The sequence below is a fragment of the Lissotriton vulgaris genome, chromosome 1_1, assembly GCF_964263255.1.
Source record: "Lissotriton vulgaris chromosome 1_1, aLisVul1.2, whole genome shotgun sequence".
NCBI classification, from domain to species: Eukaryota; Metazoa; Chordata; class Amphibia; order Caudata; family Salamandridae; genus Lissotriton; species Lissotriton vulgaris.
Window position 1 is genome coordinate 1,994,488,805 of NC_141685.1, and position 20,711 is coordinate 1,994,509,515.

General features: G+C 43.7%; 1 protein-coding gene across 1 annotated transcript in view; it reads right to left on the reverse strand.

The window, feature by feature from the left end:
* The window catches only part of CAMK1D (calcium/calmodulin dependent protein kinase ID), a 1,555,766-nt gene that overhangs the window by 163,599 nt on the left and 1,371,456 nt on the right, over window positions 1–20,711 (reverse strand). Inside the window, exons 7-8 of the mRNA XM_086919868.1 lie at window positions 16,979–17,091; window positions 10,609–10,687 (exon numbers count right to left, since the gene is read on the reverse strand). Coding sequence (XP_086775994.1) covers window positions 10,609–10,687; window positions 16,979–17,091 — 192 coding nt within the window. The remainder of the gene's footprint in view (window positions 1–10,608; window positions 10,688–16,978; window positions 17,092–20,711) is intronic.

A 20,711-nucleotide genomic window follows, 5' to 3' on the forward strand; every position in this document is an offset into this window, starting at 1 on the left:
CGAGGGGGTGGCGAGCTGGCTATCGAACATTCCTCCGCGCGTGATTCACTCTGGCATTCAGCGCTGAAAGATAGGCGCAGCCTTGTGGCCACGAAAGTTAAAGTTTTGCATGTACAGCGTTTCCTTTACGGGAGCCAGCAGCACAGGCCCGATAATTGCTAACAGGTGGCCTGCTGCTGGCTCTCGCAAGGGAATCGCTATACATGCACGAGTACTGATAGGAAACTGTGCAAAACATGCACGAGTTTCAAGTAAAGTACTGAGTGATTCCAAGAGGTCCCTCTAAGAAGTGCTTACGCACTGCGTAGCGAGACCTAAAAACTGCATTAAATTACAGGCCCTCTGTATCGCTTACAAGGCATCGTGTAGCCTCGGACCTGGCTTCTTGAGGGATGCCTTGGGTGCTTACATCCCTAACAGGACTTTACGGTCATCCACAGCAAACCTGCTAAAGGTCCCCTGCACCAAGACAGTCTCATGGGGTGACAGACGATTCACTGTCGCCAGAGCAAAGCTATGGAACTCCCTTCCAATACACATCAAATCTAGCCCAACCCTACTTGCTTTCAGGAATATGACAAAAACTTGTCTATTCAGCCAATAGTCTATAGTCTCTGGTTTTTGCTTGCAGTCCACAGTGCCGAAACACCTACAGGTATTTGCGTGTTTACAAATTGTAAAAATAAATAAATAAATCTGAAATTCAGAGCCGTACGAATAACCCTTATACCCTACTCAGATTATTGGGTGCATTTCAAAAATGCTAACTCTCAGACACCATTTTGGGAGTTAAAAGGCAAACAGGCAACTGGGAAGCAACTGTAGGAGATGAGGTAATTTGCCAATGGTGTACTGTTGGCAGTAGTTCTACAGCTCTGCAAACTGGGACAAGTACACCCCTTCTGCACTTGACTCACGGGGTGCTTCCAACTCAACAGTAAAAAAAGCACAATAATGTGCAGTCCAGCCCAGTGTGTATCCTTGTAAAAAGAAAATACTTTAATATTACAACTAAATAAAATAAACAATTCCTAGTCAAGCATTAAACCCCCTTTTGTACCCCGCCCACCCCCCATTTAGGAAAATATTCCAAAGTTGTTGGTGACTTCTACCTGAGAACGGGTATAACCATAGAACAGGCAGAGGTGCAGTTCTCTAGAGACTATCCTGTAGGAAAATTAGTAGATCAGTTGAAAAGCTCTTGCAAAAAATGTCCACACTGGCAACAGTTTGTGTTCTCATAACAGATTTACCTCTGCACAACCAATTCATTCTTTCATGTTTAGGGCCCTCTTTTCTGGCTCCTGGAGATCAGACGTGTGTTGCATTGGCTGGTGCATTCATCAGTCCTTTACCTTCAGCCTCAATTCTGGTGATGTGGGACTGCAGTGGTGGACTTGCTCTTCACTCTAACTGCTGAGGATGAGCAGTGCAGCAGGCCTGTTAGTGGGTGCTTATCTGTGGCAGATGTGACCTCTGAGTCGTGATGAGTCTGGTGATCATATTCAGCAGTTGCATCCTCTCAATCAAGAACATGGCTTCTGCTTCAGAGGCAATGACAGCTCCCTCACCAGGTATGCCAAAGTCAGGCAGCAGCACCGGTACCTTGGGCAGGCTGCAAGAGTGCAGGAATACCCAATGTTGCTTTCGGGCTTAATTTCTTTATTCTGTCCCCTAAGGAACAGCACTAGCAGATCAGGAGACCCCTCACATTACAGGTTGGCTCTGGCTTCACTCCAGATGTCAGCCAGTGGCTGCGTTTGTTCAAACGCCAGGAACACAGTTGGATTTCTCCTAATGGACATGCAGGCTTCTAGGCAGCAGGCAAACTCACAGCTTCAACAAGTTGTCAAGACTGGGTGATGTCCTCTCGCGTCTAGAAGACTGGGTTTCATTCAGACACCAGTCTTGGCAACACAGAAGCTCTTTGAAAACTCTGTTTCTTGGCCAAGTGGAATGTTGAATTTGAATGAAGTCGGACATTTAAAGCCCTGTTCTTATTAATTTCTAAAACACTGGATCTAGGTCGATTGCCTAAAGTAGCGCAACCGATGTTGGGTGGTTTCTTTCCAGATGTAATTTGCTAGCTTAGTGACCATGAAAGGTCAAGGCTCTCATGGCAGGTAGCAACAGGGCTGGCTCCAAGAGTATCTAAAACAAGGGCACATATAAGTGTGTGATCTCTGCAACGGCCTGTCATCAGCCTTACTGAAGCAGGTTTTGTCTAGAAACCTCCTCCTTTTAAACAATAGATACTGCTGACCCACCTTAATTCCTACAATCGACGAAATGGCATCAGCCCCTTGCTAAAAGGACCTCATTGAATTTTCTAAGGATAGTCCTGTCTCCATCCCTCACTTCAGTGTCTGAATGTTCACCATCCAGCTACAGAAATACAGCCAATACACCCTCACTGCCAGGGGAAACTGTATTCACCTTCCAGCTTGCATGTTGCTAAATGAGGGACCATCCAAAACGGATCCCACTGGTTCAAGCACTCAGACTTTCACCATACACATAATCTACATATAATCTGGTAACCATACATATGATACAAATTGTCCCTACTGACAAACACTTGGCACCCACACAGAAAGTCGGAATAATGATCTAAGTGTCACATTAAAGGAGAACGCTACACAAGTGGGATCAGTAGACTGAACAATTTAATCCTGTGTTGGCTATGATGACATTCCTGATGAGCCCTCCAGGTCTCAGACAGGTTCTGGATCTTGACATTATTAGGGACAGGTCTAGGCCACAGTACATGTACTAGATTACTATGGTTGCAGTGGCAACAAAAAGTTAGGATTCCAGTTACACATGCATTAAGGTCAATCCATAAACCATGCAAGAAACATTCCTGTCCCAACACTTGTCTTTCCTTTGTATCCTATTTTCATGTATTGAAATTTGTAATATCAAATAATGCACAGTTGGTATAAAATAAAGTCATTGTCAGCCATGCTTTGGTTCTTGGCTGTATGTGTTGAGAGTTTTTGTACAAACTATAAGCATTAGAGAAGCTGGTTTCTTGATATACTTTAAAAAGCTATAAAGCATTCTTGGTTTTGTGAATCTTATAGTCAACAAAGAATCTACAGACTTGCAGTGGACGCTCCTTGTAACAAACAATCTGCCTGTTGTAAGCCTTGTGGCTGGTTGTGTATAGGATCAAGAAAATATTTGGAGCACACCAGCAGAGTGATGTGCTAAAGATTGTCCATAATGTGACTGGTCTGAAGGTCACTCTTTGATTTGAGAGAATTACAATCAGGTCAATCGTGACAGCTCCCCCCTTGCCACTTTACAGCCTCACTGGTTTCTGAATAATTTACTGGGTATTCTGTTATTGTGCTCAACCTTGTTTACCTCATCTTTGTTCAATTTCGTTCAACTTGCTTAGTTTTGTACTGCCTTTGTTTTAATTTCTGTTTGTTGTCCGCCCGCTTGCTTTCCCGCAGATTTTCCTGCTGAATCTCCCTCCTGCTTCCCACCCTTGCTGACCTTACCCACCTCCTCCCAGTGCCCGTCCCTCCTCACAGGACCTACTAAATGGAGGCAGCAGTGCGTTTCCATTGAGCAGGTCCTTTGTGACATCTGCCCCTTGCTGCTTCACTGCCTCCCTGTTTTTTGCATTGTTTATTTGTTATTGTGCCATTGTGCTCAACCTTGTTTATCTCATCTCTGTTCAATTTTGTTCAACTTGTTTAGTTTTGTACTGCTACTTTTTACATTTCTGTTTGGTTTACGCCTGCTCGCTTTCCTACTGTTTTTCCCGCCACACCTGCCTTCCATTCCCACCCTCATAGGCAAATTCCTCTGCCTTCCAATGCCCCTCTCTCTTCCCAGGTCCTACTTAATGAAGGCCACAGTGCAAGCCCGTCTGCGCCCATCCCTGACTGGACCTCGCCCAGCATCAGGTCCTGGTCCTGGACCCTGGTTCTCCAGCTACTTGCAGATACACGTCCGCTGAGCTCCAAGCCCCGTACCCCAGACTCCACAGCAACAACTGCTGCTGAACCTCTCCACAATCAATGGTAGGACCTTTTTACTGCTGGTACTGCCTCTTCTCCTGCAACACCAGAGCACCCATATGCATGACTACCACCACCAGGCCAACCATGACCGGTTCAGAACAGTTCAACTGCCTCCTCATTAATGCACCATAACCCTGCAAGCACACCATTGAGATCTGGGACACCCTAACCTCCCTCGCCCTTATGTCATCTGCCACACCGAAACCTGGCTCAACCCTGCATCTGCACCCGACATTGCCTCAGCAATGCCCGATGGCTACAAGATAGGTCACAGAGGTGAAATTACCATTATTCACAGTGAAACCATCTACTGCACCACCACCACTACAGACAAGACCACGTGATCATGGACCAACTCAACTTCCATATCAATGGCAAAACCACCATCAGAGGCACCCTCACCAACAGACCCCCAAGACCTCATCCCAGCTTCTGTGGAGCCATCCCTGAATTCATCACCCATTGGTCATTGACTCCAAACACTACATCTTCCTTGGAGACCTCAATTTTCAACTCAGCGACCTTAAAAACACCAACCCTGCCAATCTCCTCAATAGCATGAACAACATTGGCCTCACCCAACTTGTCACCAACCCCCACACACATCGAAGGATACACACTCAACCCAATCTTCACGGCCAGTGACAGAGTCAATTACAGCAATGTCACAGAGCTCACCTGGACAGACCATGACATCATCCACTTCATCATCACAGGATCTACCTCCCACTCTGACACTTCGACCAACCTAGAATAGGCAGTCCAGAACTTCTCAGCCTGAGTCACTGACTCTGCCGACAGAGTTGCCCCTGCCCCCAACCACACCAAACTCAAGAGATCATCCAAATAGGCCACTTGGTACACAACGGAACTGAGAGCCACAAAACACAACTGCCAGTGACTGGAAAGGAAATGGAGCACCAACAAGGACCTACAGACTGAACTACATTCAATATATCCTTCAACCAATACCACTAACTCTTGAAATAGATGAAAAGGATCTCCCTTGCCCACCGCATCAAACTCACTTCTAACCAAAGAAAAGAACTTTTCAACATCGTCAGACAGTTCTCCAACACCTCAGTCACTAAAAACTTCATCACCCCTTCCCAAGAAATCTGCAACACCGTGACGGACTTCTTCCATGACAGGATCTCCGCCATCCTCAAAAAATTCAAACCCCAACCCACTACCACCAACCTCCTCCTCTTCGCTCCCATAGGTGCAAACCCCAACCACCTACTCACAATATGAGACCAGCCCACCACTCAAAACACCACAACCAACATGAACTCTGTCCACTCAAGTGCACGTAATGCATCCTTCTCCAAGGGCACCTTCCCTGAAGAATGGAAACAAGCTGAGGTCAAGCCCCTTCTCAAAAAACAGTCCACTGACCCCAGCAAACTCAAGAACTATCTTCCCATCTCTCTACTCTCCCTTCCCACCAAAGTCCATGAAAAGGCCATTAACCACCGACTCACAGAACACCTGGACAACAACACTCTTCTGGACACCTAGCAATCCGGATTCCACACCAACCCCAGCATTGAAACTGCCTTGATTGCTGCCATTGACAACATTAGAACCCTTGTGGACAAACATCAACCCTGATCCTCTTCGACCTCTCAGCAGCTTTCAATACCGTATCCCACCACACACTTATCATAAGGCTTCACCAAATTGGAATTCAAGGAGATGCTTTCAAATGGACCACCTCCTTCTTCACCAGAAGAGAATCTGCCTGCCACCTTTACCTCGGTACCTAACAATATCATCTGCAGCATCCCTAAACTCTCGTCCCTCAGCCCTACACTGTTCAAAACCCACATAACCCCCTTGGCGAACATCACCTGAACTCATGGACTAAAGATCATATCCTGCACTGAGGGCACTCAGCTCATCCTCTCACTATCAGAAGATCCATGATAGCCAACTTCCACAGGTGCATGACGAGGGTCGCTGACTAGATGAAAGACGACTGCCTCAACCTCAACACAGACAACATGGAAGTGCTAATCTTTTGGGAACAACACCTTCCAGTGGAGCGATGTCTAGTGGCCTTCCAAACTAGGACTCTCAACCACTCTGACAGACCATGCCCGCAACATTGGCATCATCAGGGACAGCAAGTTCACCATGAAAACCATATTAACTCAGTCTCCTCCACCTGCTGTCTCACTCGTCACATGCTTTGTTAAATCTTCAAATGGCTCCCCATCAGCACCAAACAACCCGTCACTGAAGCCCTAGTCACTAGCAAACTGGACTACGGCAACGCATTCTACATAACTATAAGCTTGCTCCTCCTGAAGAGACTGCAAACCCTACAGAATTCAGTGTCCTGACTCATCCTCGACCTCCAAAAAGCGGAACCACAATACCCCTCACTTCAAGAAGCTATACTGGCACCCCATTCAGAAGAGATGCAAATTCAAGATGCTAATCCACTCCTACAGTGCTTGAATACCCTCACGGGTGATTAACGATGCTTAATAAGTCCTGTTCAATTGAGGACAACTTTAACTGCAGTATCCCAGCCAGGAGTGAAAAAATGAGTTCTGAAACATTTAGGGGGTGATTATGATGGCGGGCGGATCGCCACTGCCCGGCCGGTGATGGCGATCCGCCCGCCATCACAAACTGATTTACCCCACCACATTACCATGGTAGGGGGTATAGCGGCGGACGCAAAGTGCATCCGGTGCTTTTCCGCTGGTCGGCAATCGTTTCGATTGCCAGCCAGGCGCACTTGGGCACTAATATGGTGGCGGTGCCTACCAGACACCGCCATCCGTACTAGGATGGGTGTTTTCAAAGGCCTTTCCATGGCAGCCATGAAAAGGCTGGCGGGAAATTGCTTTGGGGACCCATTGCGGGCCCCCGGGGGGGGAGTAGGGGGCTGCACTTTGGCATTACCTATGGTACCCCCCCTACATTGCCATGCACAAGGTGGCAGGCAGCACGCGGTGCCAGCCATGTTGTGCATGGAAATGCACAACATGCCATTGTCAAGATTGCAGAATGCGACCGCCAGGGTGGCGGTCGCACCATAATCAGTGGTGCAGGACCGCCGCACATCTGGCAGCCGATCCCAGCACCGCTAGGGTGGTCCGCCCGCCATCCTAATGGGCTCCTTAATACCTTTTTGGATGCCTATAAGAAGACTGAGCTCAACCATCAGTCCGGGGAGACAGTTCTTACTCAGCCTTGGATAGCACCTCAATCTACTCGCAGCTTTTCCAGATTCCACAAACTTTTGCTCTCACCAGGAGCTCTCAGAAACTTAATTGAATTTGTTGAGCTCTGTCCCTGCCTACTTATAAAGGAAGAACTCTTTCAAGCCTGCAAAAGAAGACCCAATGTAGGGAATACAGCTAGCACATCTGATGATACTGCATCCAGCATTTGACTTTGAGACACACCTCCTTCAGCCTTCTTTAATATTATATATTGCAATGACCTGAACGGCATATTTTACTTTTTGAAGACCATGCAATATCAAGTTTTGAAATCCTCTCCTCTGGTGAATTCAGCGCTTAAAATAAGTAAGTGAGCAGTCTATTTAGTGATAGGCAGAAGCAAGACATCTACTGTTGACTGTCAGATGTCCTGCTTTGCCAAACCTCTGGTTTCCCCGGCTCATTATGAGGGAAACTACAGTTTGCTGAATGCAGAGCCTCCACTTTTTCTGTCTTCAGAAACCTGTACCCGACAGCCCATTCACCACAGGGCCACCAGTTTCTGCATGTTGTACTATTTGACATGGTTATGGTGGGCCTTCTGACACTGATACAAGTCATTCCATGCAGAATGAAAATGACAAAACAGGCCCCTGACACCCTGGGAGAAATCTCACTGTGTGTCAGAGACGTTTTGTTGCGTAAGTCTCCTTCTTAACATGGTCAACCACAATTCTTAATTGATCAACTGTACTTACGGACAGACCTACATTTCGCCCAAGACACTTTGAAAAAACTCACAGCAACACAATCATTGTTCTGAATTTTTTACTATCTGTCATAAGGTAGCACTGATTTCCAATACTTTCATGTCAATGATAGCTACCTTTGACTTTCAATAAAATAGTCAACTATTTTTTCTCCTATTTCCCTTTATTAACTTTCTTGTAATATCTGTGGCAATTAACTGCTACATTTCTCCATTAATGACCTTGGCTATGTTCTATTTCTTATTTCTTTAATTGCATTGCTAGATTGAGGTGCAGAGCCTTGCACCCTCCAAAGCACATTCCTCGCCTTAAGCCCACCCTTGCAGTGTTACTGAGGGAGCTTAGACAACACTCACTTGAAGTCTTAGGCTACTCTCCTATCTCTGTCTCCCACGGTTGATACCATCATTGATAGTTTATTTTTGGTGGATTCAAAAAAGTGGTTAACGATGTAGTATGAAAGAGAGGGGATTACTGAGTAAGGTGCCCAAGTAGCCACCAAGAGTGCTGCCTCCTATGGAGATTCTTTTATCAGAAGGGGCAAAGTAAGACCCTACTCTGGATATGAGGCTGTGTGTGGAGAGTTGCCTGGTGAACTACATACTTTTGTATAAGAAGCTTAGCTTGCAAATTCCTCTGTTGATAAAACAGAGTGTTTTGAACAATATAATCTGGGTACAGGGATCAGAGGATACTGGGTTAGCAGGATTAAATTTATTTTGAAGGCAGGCAGATGCATTAGGAGGCAGAGTCTCTGTAGTCTACAGTTTGGAACCAAAGCAGAATTTTCATCAGCATAAATGACAAGGGAAACCTATGCGCTGCATCTCTGTCCAGTTTGATAGTTATTAATTATTTATTTAGTTGAATAACCATTCGGTATGGTGCTATCCTGTCATTTTACAGCCACAGAGAGATTGTTGATTCAGTAAATTGAATGTGAACTAGGGATATAGCTATCAATACTGCAGCAAATCTAGTGTCAATGGGGCCCAGGGCTCTGAGAGGGCACAGAGATAACAACTATAGATGATTTTTGTACCAAACTCTGGGTTTGGAGGTATTAGTCTTGCTGAGGGCTCATGACAACCTTGATACCCCACTGCCAAGAACTATGAATTGCTGTGATGATTCAGGAGAATGTCAGTCTTCAAGGAGATATCCAGGCAGACCCATTGAAGGGAAAGGGCAGAGGAGAATTGTATGCCTTGCGTCAATATTGAAGCTTTGCTCCGATTTGTGATTTCCAAGCCCATTGATAAAAGGCAGATGTACACTTTAAAGTGACAAGAACTCCATACCCAATAAAAAATGTTCAACATTGATAGACAGAAAACTATACTTGTCTTTATTCCCTGAAAGGCTAATTAAAATACAACAGCATTTTCATATGGAGAGAGCAGGCAAATGGGAGTCTAAAGCTCAGCTATTTTTTATCAAACTGGGTCTGGGGATTAGAGAACTAATTTGTCCACTGTAGGAGCCTGTGTACAACCTCATGGTCACAGGTTCAAATCATGGTGGGTCCACTCAGCCTTTCATCCTTCTGAGGTCGATAAAAGGGTTAACAATAAACATATTTTAATCAGTGCCAAGATACCCATGGGTGAATGTGCCCTTTACAAATACACATGTTACAACTAATTTGTGTGCTATTATTTCCGGAGATTAAAAAGATATTTTAATTTACATTGACCAATCAGATGCACCCGTGGATCCTGCTTAACAACACAGGTTTACCTGATTATAACTTAGGCCATGTTATATGGCAGTATGTGACTGAGACACATTCTGTGCCCTTGACTATGCTGCATTTAAAGGTCCATTAAGAAACAATGTCCTGATAGGTAAAGATGTGTAGGCAATTAATTATGCATGCATACAGCATTACTCACAAAGAAAAGTGAAGTGTTAGACCTAACAGCTTATTAACAGGCGTACTCCGCCTTTGTGGCTCTACATCAAACTGAAAGAACTTTTGTAAACTGTGATATCACGTTGTCACACTCTTTGAGCCACCCACTGTAAATTACTTGGACTTTGTTCACAGTGCGCCGTCCATGCTGCTCACTTCTTCACTTGCGTCGCCACTTTCACCACAGACACTTTTTTAAGCACCAAGTATTATATGGTTGTCACTAATTCCTTTTATGCAGTGCTGCTTCTAACTGTATATTTTCCGACCATGAACTTATGTTACAATATAAGATGATTAACTATCTTTTTTCAAATCAATGAGTACTCTCCTTCTTTCTTTGTGAGTAATGCTGTATGCATGCATAATTAATTGCCTACACATCTTTACCTATCAGGACATTGTTGCTTAATGCACCTTACTTACCCAGTCCTGAACTGGTATATGGGCCACGCTCCTGTAAACTTTACAAGCATTTAAAGGTCGGCATAAATTTGCAATTTATGGAGAGACAAGCCTCCAATCAATTCTGAAAGTAGTTAATATTAAAAGCACATTAAAAACAGAAAGTATGTTATTGTTTTTTATTGTCACATCACCTCAATATAACAATTGAGAACAAATTTAAAGTTATGAAAACAGTTTAGAATCAACGAAAATATTCAGCAAATCTTAATGCCAGCTTCTTGAAAGATCCTTACCATGGGTGCCGAGAAGCCTGCTCACACGTATACCTCTTACTGGGGTCTTTTTCCATCAATCGGCGAATAAAGTCTTTTGCTGCAAAAAATGGAACAGCAGATTGCAATGCATTAAGTACATGTTTGTGTCCTCCTAAACTTAAAAATTTGCTTGTGTGCCTGACTATTATGAAACAGCGGGAAACAGAAATGGTCAAGACACTAAAGCGTTGGCTGAATTACCTATTGAACACCAATTTATCATATATCTTTTTTTTTAATAACACATTTTATTGATTTTCGATGATTCCACCTGGGCAGACGCCCTACATGAAAACATTGACACTGGGAAAATCCGGATATACACTGTTGGTGTACATTATTGACTACAAAAAATTTGCAAGGGCCTTTAAAGAACTGGCTAGATGACCATCTATCCGCCCACCTGATTTAAATGCGGGTGAACCAGAGGTTTGACTATGGCAGTGACTACACTGTCACCGCCATTGCCAAACTTCTACGATGGCCCGATGGAGCAAGGGCCTTTAAAGAACTGGCTAGATGACCATCTGTCCAATTAGGATGGATGGACGTACTGCCTTTTTTTACTGTCCGACATTGCCAGGCACACCCTGGCAGTGATGGACAGTAAAAACAAACAAGTATCTGCAATGCAATAGGTCTCGCATTTGCACGAGTTTTAGCTATTGGCATTGTAAATGACTGACTTTTATTTATGTTTTTTTTTAACACCTTAACCGTGGTGGCAATTCTGCCGCGGTGTGGGGCATTCCATTAAGTGGGCGGGGCCTTGTCGGCCAACGGTGGTGTGGCTCACTGGTAAGAGGCGGCAGACCCAGAAGCAGAGGACGGCCCGGGACCAGGGTTCAATCCCCGACGCGGCAGGGTCGTGAACCAGGGTCAGCGGACTCGATAATTCTCTCCTCGGTGCCAACTCTAACCAGGGATCACACTCGGCAACACTGGGCATTAGCTTGCCTCATCTCCACAACAGCCCCCCACAAACGCTGGGGATGCCTGGTTTCACCTTGGAGATACCCAGGAGGAAACATCTCACAGGGAAAGCCAGGACGGGTTCCCCAGCGGTCTATAGCACCAGGACGCCTCCGGGTAGCAGTGCGCTTTACAAGACACACACATTTACATTTACATTTGCATTTACATTTACACTACCAAGGTAATGCTCGCGACGGCCGTTGGCCGGCGGGCGCACTTAAAGAGTTAAAACGTAAGTAAAAGGCATTGTCATTTACCATGCCAATAGGTTAAACTCTTGCAAATGCGAGACCTATTGCATTCCAAATGCTTGAAAGCATCTCTAAGTTATCCCCTTCTGTCTCCTATGGCCCCTGAAGAGCTACGAGTTAAATAAACAAGCCGGTGATCACAACTGGGCATGGGAGACCCTCCTGCAGTAAGAGAAACTCATTAAAGAAAATAGTGCTTACAGACTAAAAAAGACGTACCGTATAACAACTGAAGTGAAAGGGCCAGTCCTCATGGGAGGTTACAAATGAAGACAAAGTGGTACTCAGGAGGGACTAACAGGCCTAATAATGAATCGTAAGCCAGCATTTACGAAGGGCAATGGCACAAGCCAATTACAAATATGGGTGGAGAGTGGGCGGGATTTCAAGTACATACTCCAATACAGATGGCTCACAGAGCAGCGCAAGCACCGCCCAGGCTCAACCTAAAAATGATAACTCCTATGGCGAGGGGGGGTAACTTTTAGATTTTGTTTTTGACCTTGAATGCACATTTCTTTAAAAAATCTAAATGTCTTTAAAATAACTTAGCAACTCACTTCTACATTCTTCATAAAATACTGATCTGGAGGTAATCATGGCTGTCTTTCCACATGGAATTAAAAAGCTGTTAGATGATCATGATGATTCTCACAACTGAGTCAACCAGGAAACATAAGTCTTTGTCTCCAACTTGGATATCTACATAGGGATCTAAACACTCAGGTGGATCACCACTTTTCACTTCACAGTCACACACCACAAGGACCATATCTTGCATTTCATTAATAAAATCTTTAGAATCACTCTCTTTGCCTAAAGGCACCACAGCTAACCAGACCCTCTTTCTCGTTTGGCGCCTTGGGACATCTCAGTGAAATATTCCAACTTATTATACAGTCTGCAAAACACATTTTTAGCTGGACATGGTCTGACACCTTTTATGAGAGATTGATTCCCACACCTGAAGCATATAGTAGTCTGTTTAAAAAATGAATTAGACTGACTTAACAAATGTGTTTGCAGATGTTTTTTCCCTCTCCAGCTTTCTTCCTTACAGCGAACAGGATACACATGTTCACTGTTTCTATCATCTAATTCTTTAGCAGATGTAAAAGATGTTTGAATCCTTTTAGCTATTCGAATGGTCCCTGACAATGTTGGTTTACCTAAAATAGTACGTTTCCGCCATATACTACTATCAGTACAATGGCTGATAAATTGGTTACAGATAAATTGGTCACAAATAAGTTAGTGACTGAAGTTCTCAAATTTATATTCAGCAACTAGTTTGCGTAAAGCAGAGCTGTATGTGTCCATGTACTCATTTGGTTTTTGGATTCTCTTAAAAAAAGTATGCCGACCAAAGTAGGTGGTATGTCAAATCTGTTCACCAATTTCTTAACACCCTTCTGAAATTTGTTGTACTTTTCACCCTCCATTAACTCCACATCTGGAAGGTGCTTAAATGTAGACCTCTGCTTCAAACCTAAAGAATGAAGTAACAAGAAATTCTTTCATCTTGGTCTAAACCTTGATGCTCTAATGGCCCCTAAATACACCCAAAAGCATCAAACCATTGTCTCCAGAAAATGGGTGGCTCCCCTCGAGTGCACACAAATTGTGGTGGGGATTCACTGAATACTGAAAACTAAGCATAGTAAAACTAGAAATGCGAGAGAATGCAATTTCTGTAAGTTGCTGACCCAATAGAAAGTTGACCACTTTGCAGGTTACTTCAAATCTTTTGCCTCACAACACACAGAAAGGTGTGCACATCCCCATGTATAATATCACGAATTTACGTACTACTGGCTGTTGGTTGTGCACGTCACTGTTTTCCTCAAAATATGGATAATGTGGCCTCAAGACGTATTTACTCCAATGACTTTGTAGAACAAAAGTTAAATGGTTCATTGCGCTCTGCAATTTACTGTAATGGCTGCCATCGTAGAAATACAATATCTAAACAACAATACTTCCCACCCCAAAATGGCAGCCTCGCTGTGGTATTCATTTCTAATGCTTCATTATTTAATATGTCTGCCACATTGAAGCAAATCATGAAAGTACTTACTTATTCAACACAACCGTCCCGTTTTGATATAAATTGTAAATTGAAACTGAATCCAAGAGATTTATTGCGATGCTTGAGATGGTGGCCGTCTGCGCATTACCTGCATTTATTTAATCAGTTGTGTTGTATTTGCCAATAGGCCTGATCAATAAACTTGGCTGTCGCACTTGCATGTTGATGGTTCTCTTCCTTGATGCCTGGCCAGCCACAATATATGTCGCAACAGGCAGCCCAAACACTAGCTTGCATGCCTAACCTAAAAATTGGTATGCGCATACAAATAAAGTTTGGAAAACCTAATTTGCAACATACCCTTAAGAAAGGGGGAATACTCTGCTGCTGAGCCTGAGTCACACAGACACCATGAAGCTAAAGGAGAACAGTGTACGATAAGAACTGTAGAGGACACTTCCGTAAATTTGGGAGATTGTAGGGTCATATACTTGATGACTTCTACCTGAAAGTGCCCCTGGTGCTCTGTAAAACAAAGACTGCCAATAGCCCAATTGCTGATTTATATGAGAAGTATACATAGGTACTGGGAACTGAACCTGCACACTGAAAAACTCAAAGCAAGTCTAACCTCCTTCTGGTGAAAGGAACAAATGTACTGCATCAATTTGAAAAAGAACCAAAATCCCCTAACATATGCCATCCTCTCCAATGGCTTCTCATTATTATACGCTGTCAAGCCTCACCACTGCAAGCTCTCACAAGGTGCAGCCGAGGTCATGGAAATTCTGTTCATCCTCATTTGGCCAGAACTGATCGAGAAAAGTCCCCTAAATGATCCAGTAATGTGCTATTGAGCATTACAGGCACCTTGTACCCCATGGTGTATTTTCTTTGGATTTGTTTTCCGCATAATGAGCTGAGCAACTGATCTGACCTCATGGAACCCTAACTAGAAGAAATTGTTTGATTCATTCCACTTGTAAAGTGTTTGATCCAGAAAAGAGAATACGTTAAAATGCTAATTTGTGCAACTGGCCTTCCTACAATCTTTTCCAATGGTATACACTCTGTATATTGTCTCCCGCAAAGACACAGGCCTTATTCACAAAGGTAAACTGAGACAAAAGTCTAAGTTTACGACATTCGGTATTCTCAAAGGGCATTTAAAAATAGTAAAGTTAGACTTTTGTCTCAGTTAAACTTACATTTTGGTCTTTAGTTTAACTAAGACCAAAACTGAGACAAACTTTACTACTCGTAAAGGCCCTTTGTGAATACCAAAAGTCATAACGTTAGACTTTCGTCTTAATTTACCTTTTGGAATCAGGTCCAACATGTCTCTGAAAAGCCAGCCACTGAGTTATTTTTACATACTTTTAAGTTTCACATTTGACTTTAATTGATTTACAAAGCAAAACCAAAGGGGATGATTTACGGAGTGTTGAACATTGCAAGCACTCAATCCCAGTCAACTGATCTGGGTTTAATCCATCATCATTCTTTACCTCACTCCCCACCCTAGTTCAGAACATGGCCATATGCAAATCAGTCTGACCCTGTGCCTCATGGGAACAGTCCAGCCCGAACTGCCAAGCCATGTCTTCCCTGGACCGGAAACAAGCATCCTGGGACCGGTTTCTGGCTAATCAGCCGTCATCAACCAGGCCAGCTTGAATTCAGTGGCAGAGTGAGGAAGGGACCCACGTCTGGGCATACCCTGCCAACTTAGGACGAACAAAGCAAAACCAAAGTGATGATGGACAGAGTCTTGAACATTGCAAGCACTCACCCCCAGTCAACTGATCTGGGTTTAATCCATCATCATTCTTTAGCTCTCTCCGCCACCCTAGTTCAGACATGGCCATATGCAAATCAGTCTGACTTTGTGCCTCATGGGAACAGTCCAGCCCGAGCTGCTAAGCCAAGTCTTCCCTGGAACAGAAACAAGCATCCTGGGACAGGTTTCTGGCTAATCAGCCGTCATCAGCCAGGCTAGCTTGAATCCAGTGGCAAAGTGAGCAGGGGACACACGTCTGGACATACCCTGCCAACTTAGAGCGACCAAAGCAAAACCAAAGGGGATGATGGACGGAGTGTTGAACATTGCAAGCACTCACCCCCAGTCAACTGAGTTGGGTTTAATCCATCATCCTTATTTAGCTCACTCCGCCACCTTAGGTCAGACATGGCCATGTGCAAATCAGTCTGACCCTGTGCCTCATGGGAACAGTCCAGCCCGAACTGTCAAGCCATGCATTCCCTGGACCGGAAACAAGCATCCTGGGACTGGTTTCTGGCTAATCATCCATCATCAGCCAGGCTAGCTTGAATCCAGTGGCAAAGTGAGCAAGGGACCCACGTCTGGGCATACCCTGTGAACTTAGGGCGAACAAAGCTAAACCAAAGGGATTTTGCTTTCATTGATTTACAAACAATCCCAAATTAACATTGACTCCTATTGGCTTTGGATTGATAAAAGCCATTTACCCCAATTTCACTTTGTCATTTTTAGTCATGGACTTGGTGTGTACCTTGCAATCTTTGTCCTTTCAACTATTTTGCGTTTTAAGTTGTTGACTAGCACTTTCATCAGAGTAAGCTGAGCGCATGTGACTAAGGGATTGTAGAAATATACTTTTAAGAGTTTTTGGTTTGACTCTGGAGGAGCTTTCCAATTAGGATGTTGTGGTGAGATTGAATATGACACATAGACATGTTTTTAGCCACCTTCACTATTTCCACTGTCATGAGGAATTCTAGCATTCTCTCTCATCCTGTCAGATCTGTCAGAAGAAAGATAATCTCCTCACAATGTCCCTCAACATTTAGCAACACTCTAACAATGTTCCTTTGCCATAACCATAGAGGACATTTGAGGCACTTGTAAAATTATTAAAATTATCAAATTATAAAATTATTATTATTAAAGTTGGCTCCGTTTGTGGTAGCGTGCATTATAAATAATCAATTTAATTCAATAAATTCAATATATTCTGCTCATTCAATACAACAAAAGTCATAATTACAATGAAGATTCCATGATGGTGGTTTACACAGAATTAATAGAAATTGCATGCAGTGTGTATCATACCAGAGTCAGAGATGTCATCCCAGTACGGAGAATCAAATTCGTAGTCTGCCTTCAAAATCTGCTCGAATAGTTTGGAATCATTTTCATCATAAAATGGAGGATAACCACAAAGTCTGCAAAACAACAATTCAAATTGAAAATCATTAGTCTATAATGTTGTATTAGATTACATTTTATGGCAGAAGAATACTGAATACAGACAGATCCGTCGACTGTACAATGCAATCTGCTGGCAAAGGCACAGTCGTTTCTTCAACATGGTACATCAACTGTAAAAAAGCCATTTGAATGGATTATCAGAGAAACTTTATGAGTGAAACTTTGTGTTTCAAAGAGATAACCACCATTGAATTGCAGTAGGGAGGAGATTATTTATGTGAGAACAGTATGACCTTGAGTTGACGGAGGTAAACATAGATTACTGCAGGAACTGCAACCAATTTTCCCCACTAAGTGCTTAACCAGCTTCCTCAAGATGCTTTCCTATGTGGCTCTGTTTGAGTCTACCTGTCAAGGAGCTGGCACACTAACTGATCCACGTATTTAGTTTAACATAAGGACATAACTTACTACAGGGTATATTCAAGCACCTCCATTCTGGTTTGTAGGGCCCTAAAAAGCCCCATTGTGTGGCACCTAACGAAACGCAATGCAAGCTGACCGGGTTCCACATTTTCAGAGATTTATTTACAGCAGCCTACCACAGAAAGGCAAAAGTGAAGGACAACACACCATGGCTCTCCTGAAAGGCAGATAATACACTCATTTAAAGTATAAAGACCCACCTGTACTGGCCCTCATTCTCATAGTCCTAGTGGCTAACTCACACTGGTGAGGAATCTGGTCACTGTCCACTCCAACTTAGGCAGTGCCATCTGAACCCACCCTGATAATCATAAGGAAATGGTGAGACACAACTTTTGTATGGAAAGGTGGGGTGGTAGTGCCCTCTCTACCACAAGTCCCTCTCAGCTCCACCTAACAGTAGTGGTATGCCAGTCATCTCCAGCTGAGAAGTGCAATAAAATTCCAAAGTCCCTGAGAAAGGAATCAGCAACGGTGCACCTAAGATCAACCCTTACTGACCATCAAAGAACTGGGTGTGGCAACTACTTTCCATCTGTGCCTCAGCACCTGGTGAAGATGGACTTCTTGATACTGAGAGCCTCAGGAAATCTGCCCTCCAATCACTTTGTGACAGAAAAATTTGCACAGAACAATTACCCCGTTGCCTCTGCCTACATCATGCATGTCCCCTTCTCATCCAGGCCTGCAGCCCATACCATCTCAACACCATCATCCAAGGTCTCAGCAAACACATTGCCAACTGTCATCACATTTGGTGTGCTCCCTTTCTGTGGCAACTCTCTGGATGGAAGCACATTGGAACTTAGCTAAGAACTTGACTGGTGGCATATTGTAACCCTACATTTGAGAAAGAGATAAAGGCCTGAGATGCCTTGTTGTTTAGTCCAACAGAAAGGCTCACATGAGCAATGGTGTGTTGTGCAAGTGTCAATCACAAACATTGCATTGCATTTGAAATGTGGTACGGAATACATGGTGGTACACGATGAAACCCAGAGATGTAGGTGGTGACTAGGTCATGAGGAAGACAACGCTATTGTGCCACAGCACCCATGCAATGCTAGGATGCAGGCATGAAGGCAGGAAAATGTGTGTGACTTGCACACCATTGACACCCATGGTCCCTGGTCTAACTGAGATGGGGTGGCATTGCCAGTGGCAAATGTGGTAGGTGGGATAGAAGTTACCTGACCCATCTCAGTCCCATGTAGCTCCACTAAATATATGTCACTACATCCTAAATTACTACATACAGCCCTGCCTTACTTGATTTTTCTCTGTTGCGTGTGAGATCCATTTGCACAAGCTGTTAGGAGTTGGAGTTCATGTATATGCGTCCTGTGGTGGGTATGGAATGGTTCTGTGCAATTCATGGTTGTGTGGCTTGTCATATCGAGGAATAATGGAGATTCAGAGAGAGGCCCTACCAGTACAAGCCATTGCAATGCTCTGATATCGTCTAAAAGGCAACGAGTAGCATAAAACCTGGCATTGCTTGTGTGGAATACTTCATGGAGCATTTGAAAATATTATTTTCTAGTGTACATGTCAAGGATGCTAGCCTTCATGTTAGTTTCACAGCTGCAGCCTGACGTCATCCATTTATTGAGACACATGGTTTCAAATTGTGTGTTCAATTACCTCTTGCCAACGTCCTTGAATTATTACTGTACCCGATAGCACAGATGTGCATTAACTCACAATGATTTTGATATAAAAATGGCCTCTTCAAGTTGGGCTAGAGTCCTTGGACAGAGCCCCCATATTCAAAGCTTGAGATAATGATAACAAATCATAAAGAACATTCCCATAAGGCCTACACATGTAATAAAGAAACGAGTAACTGTATGGACGTGCAGCAAACGGAGTAATTCCCATCAGGCGCAGATTCCAGCAGTCTTTTTAAACATTGTGATTTCAATACACATTCCCCTTGTTTACAGAGCATGCCAAAGTATCAGTGGAATTGCCTTGCACATTCAGAAGCCATGTTGGTGGGGTCAGATTTCCAGGGAGTTCAAGCATCTGAGCCTGCTGCACAGCTGCTCCCGCTATTCAGCTGGTTCCATGGTAAGAGTCAATGTAAATGGTTAATAAAATAAATGTATAAGCAAATAAATTAGCATGAGTTTGCCAACAAACACGATTGTCATTGTAACATGGGAGAAACTGTGTGAGATTGTTCAATGTTTGTTTCCTTCTAACATATGGGATATTGCAAATAAATGGGCATGAGTGTGAAAAACTGAACAAGTATATTTAATTTTGATTCCAGCGTTATAATGTATTTCTTGATATTGATTATGTATTTCATATATATATATATATATATATATATATATATATATACATATATATATATATATATATATATATATATATATATATATATATATATATATATATATATATATATATATATATATATATATATATATATATATATAGGGATTTCGTGACAATTTGCTTGCAGTATGATAAACACGGCATGGACTACTCTGCACGGGGAACAGCGGACCACTGATACCAGCACACCTTGGGGGAGAACCAGCCCTGCGAGGCGACCACTAGAGGGCAGACACCCTTATAAATCAATCAACGTGCTGGAGCAGCTGACTGTACCTGAATACGTGGCGTCTTTCTCCTTTGATAAAGGTCCAAGTTGGGACCGAAATGCATTAGGAAATTCCATTACTGCAAGCTGCAAATAAACAAATGCTTTTTAAAGATCACGGAAGGTGAGCGACTCAATCTTTCTCCTGGTGAGGAACTTGGTGTATGTAATGAGGCGGGGTCCGGCCTCGAGTCACGCTCCCCCATTGAAGAGCGCCGCATACTGCCTGACCCTGGACCCATCCTAGATGTTCGCGAAAGCTACAAGGGCAGGCGAGCATCCTCCAAGGACTAGACTTTGGACAAGGTTCCCTGCAGCCTGAAAAGCGACGTGCGGGGATTTCGTGACAATTTGATTGCAGTATGACAAACACGACATGGACTACTCTGCACGGGGAACAGCGGACCACTGATACCAGCACACCTTGGGGGAGAACCAGCCCTGCGAGGCGACCACTAGAGGGCAGACACCCTTATAAATCAATAAACGTGCTGGAGCAGCTGACTGTACCTGAATCCGCCGTGGCGTCTT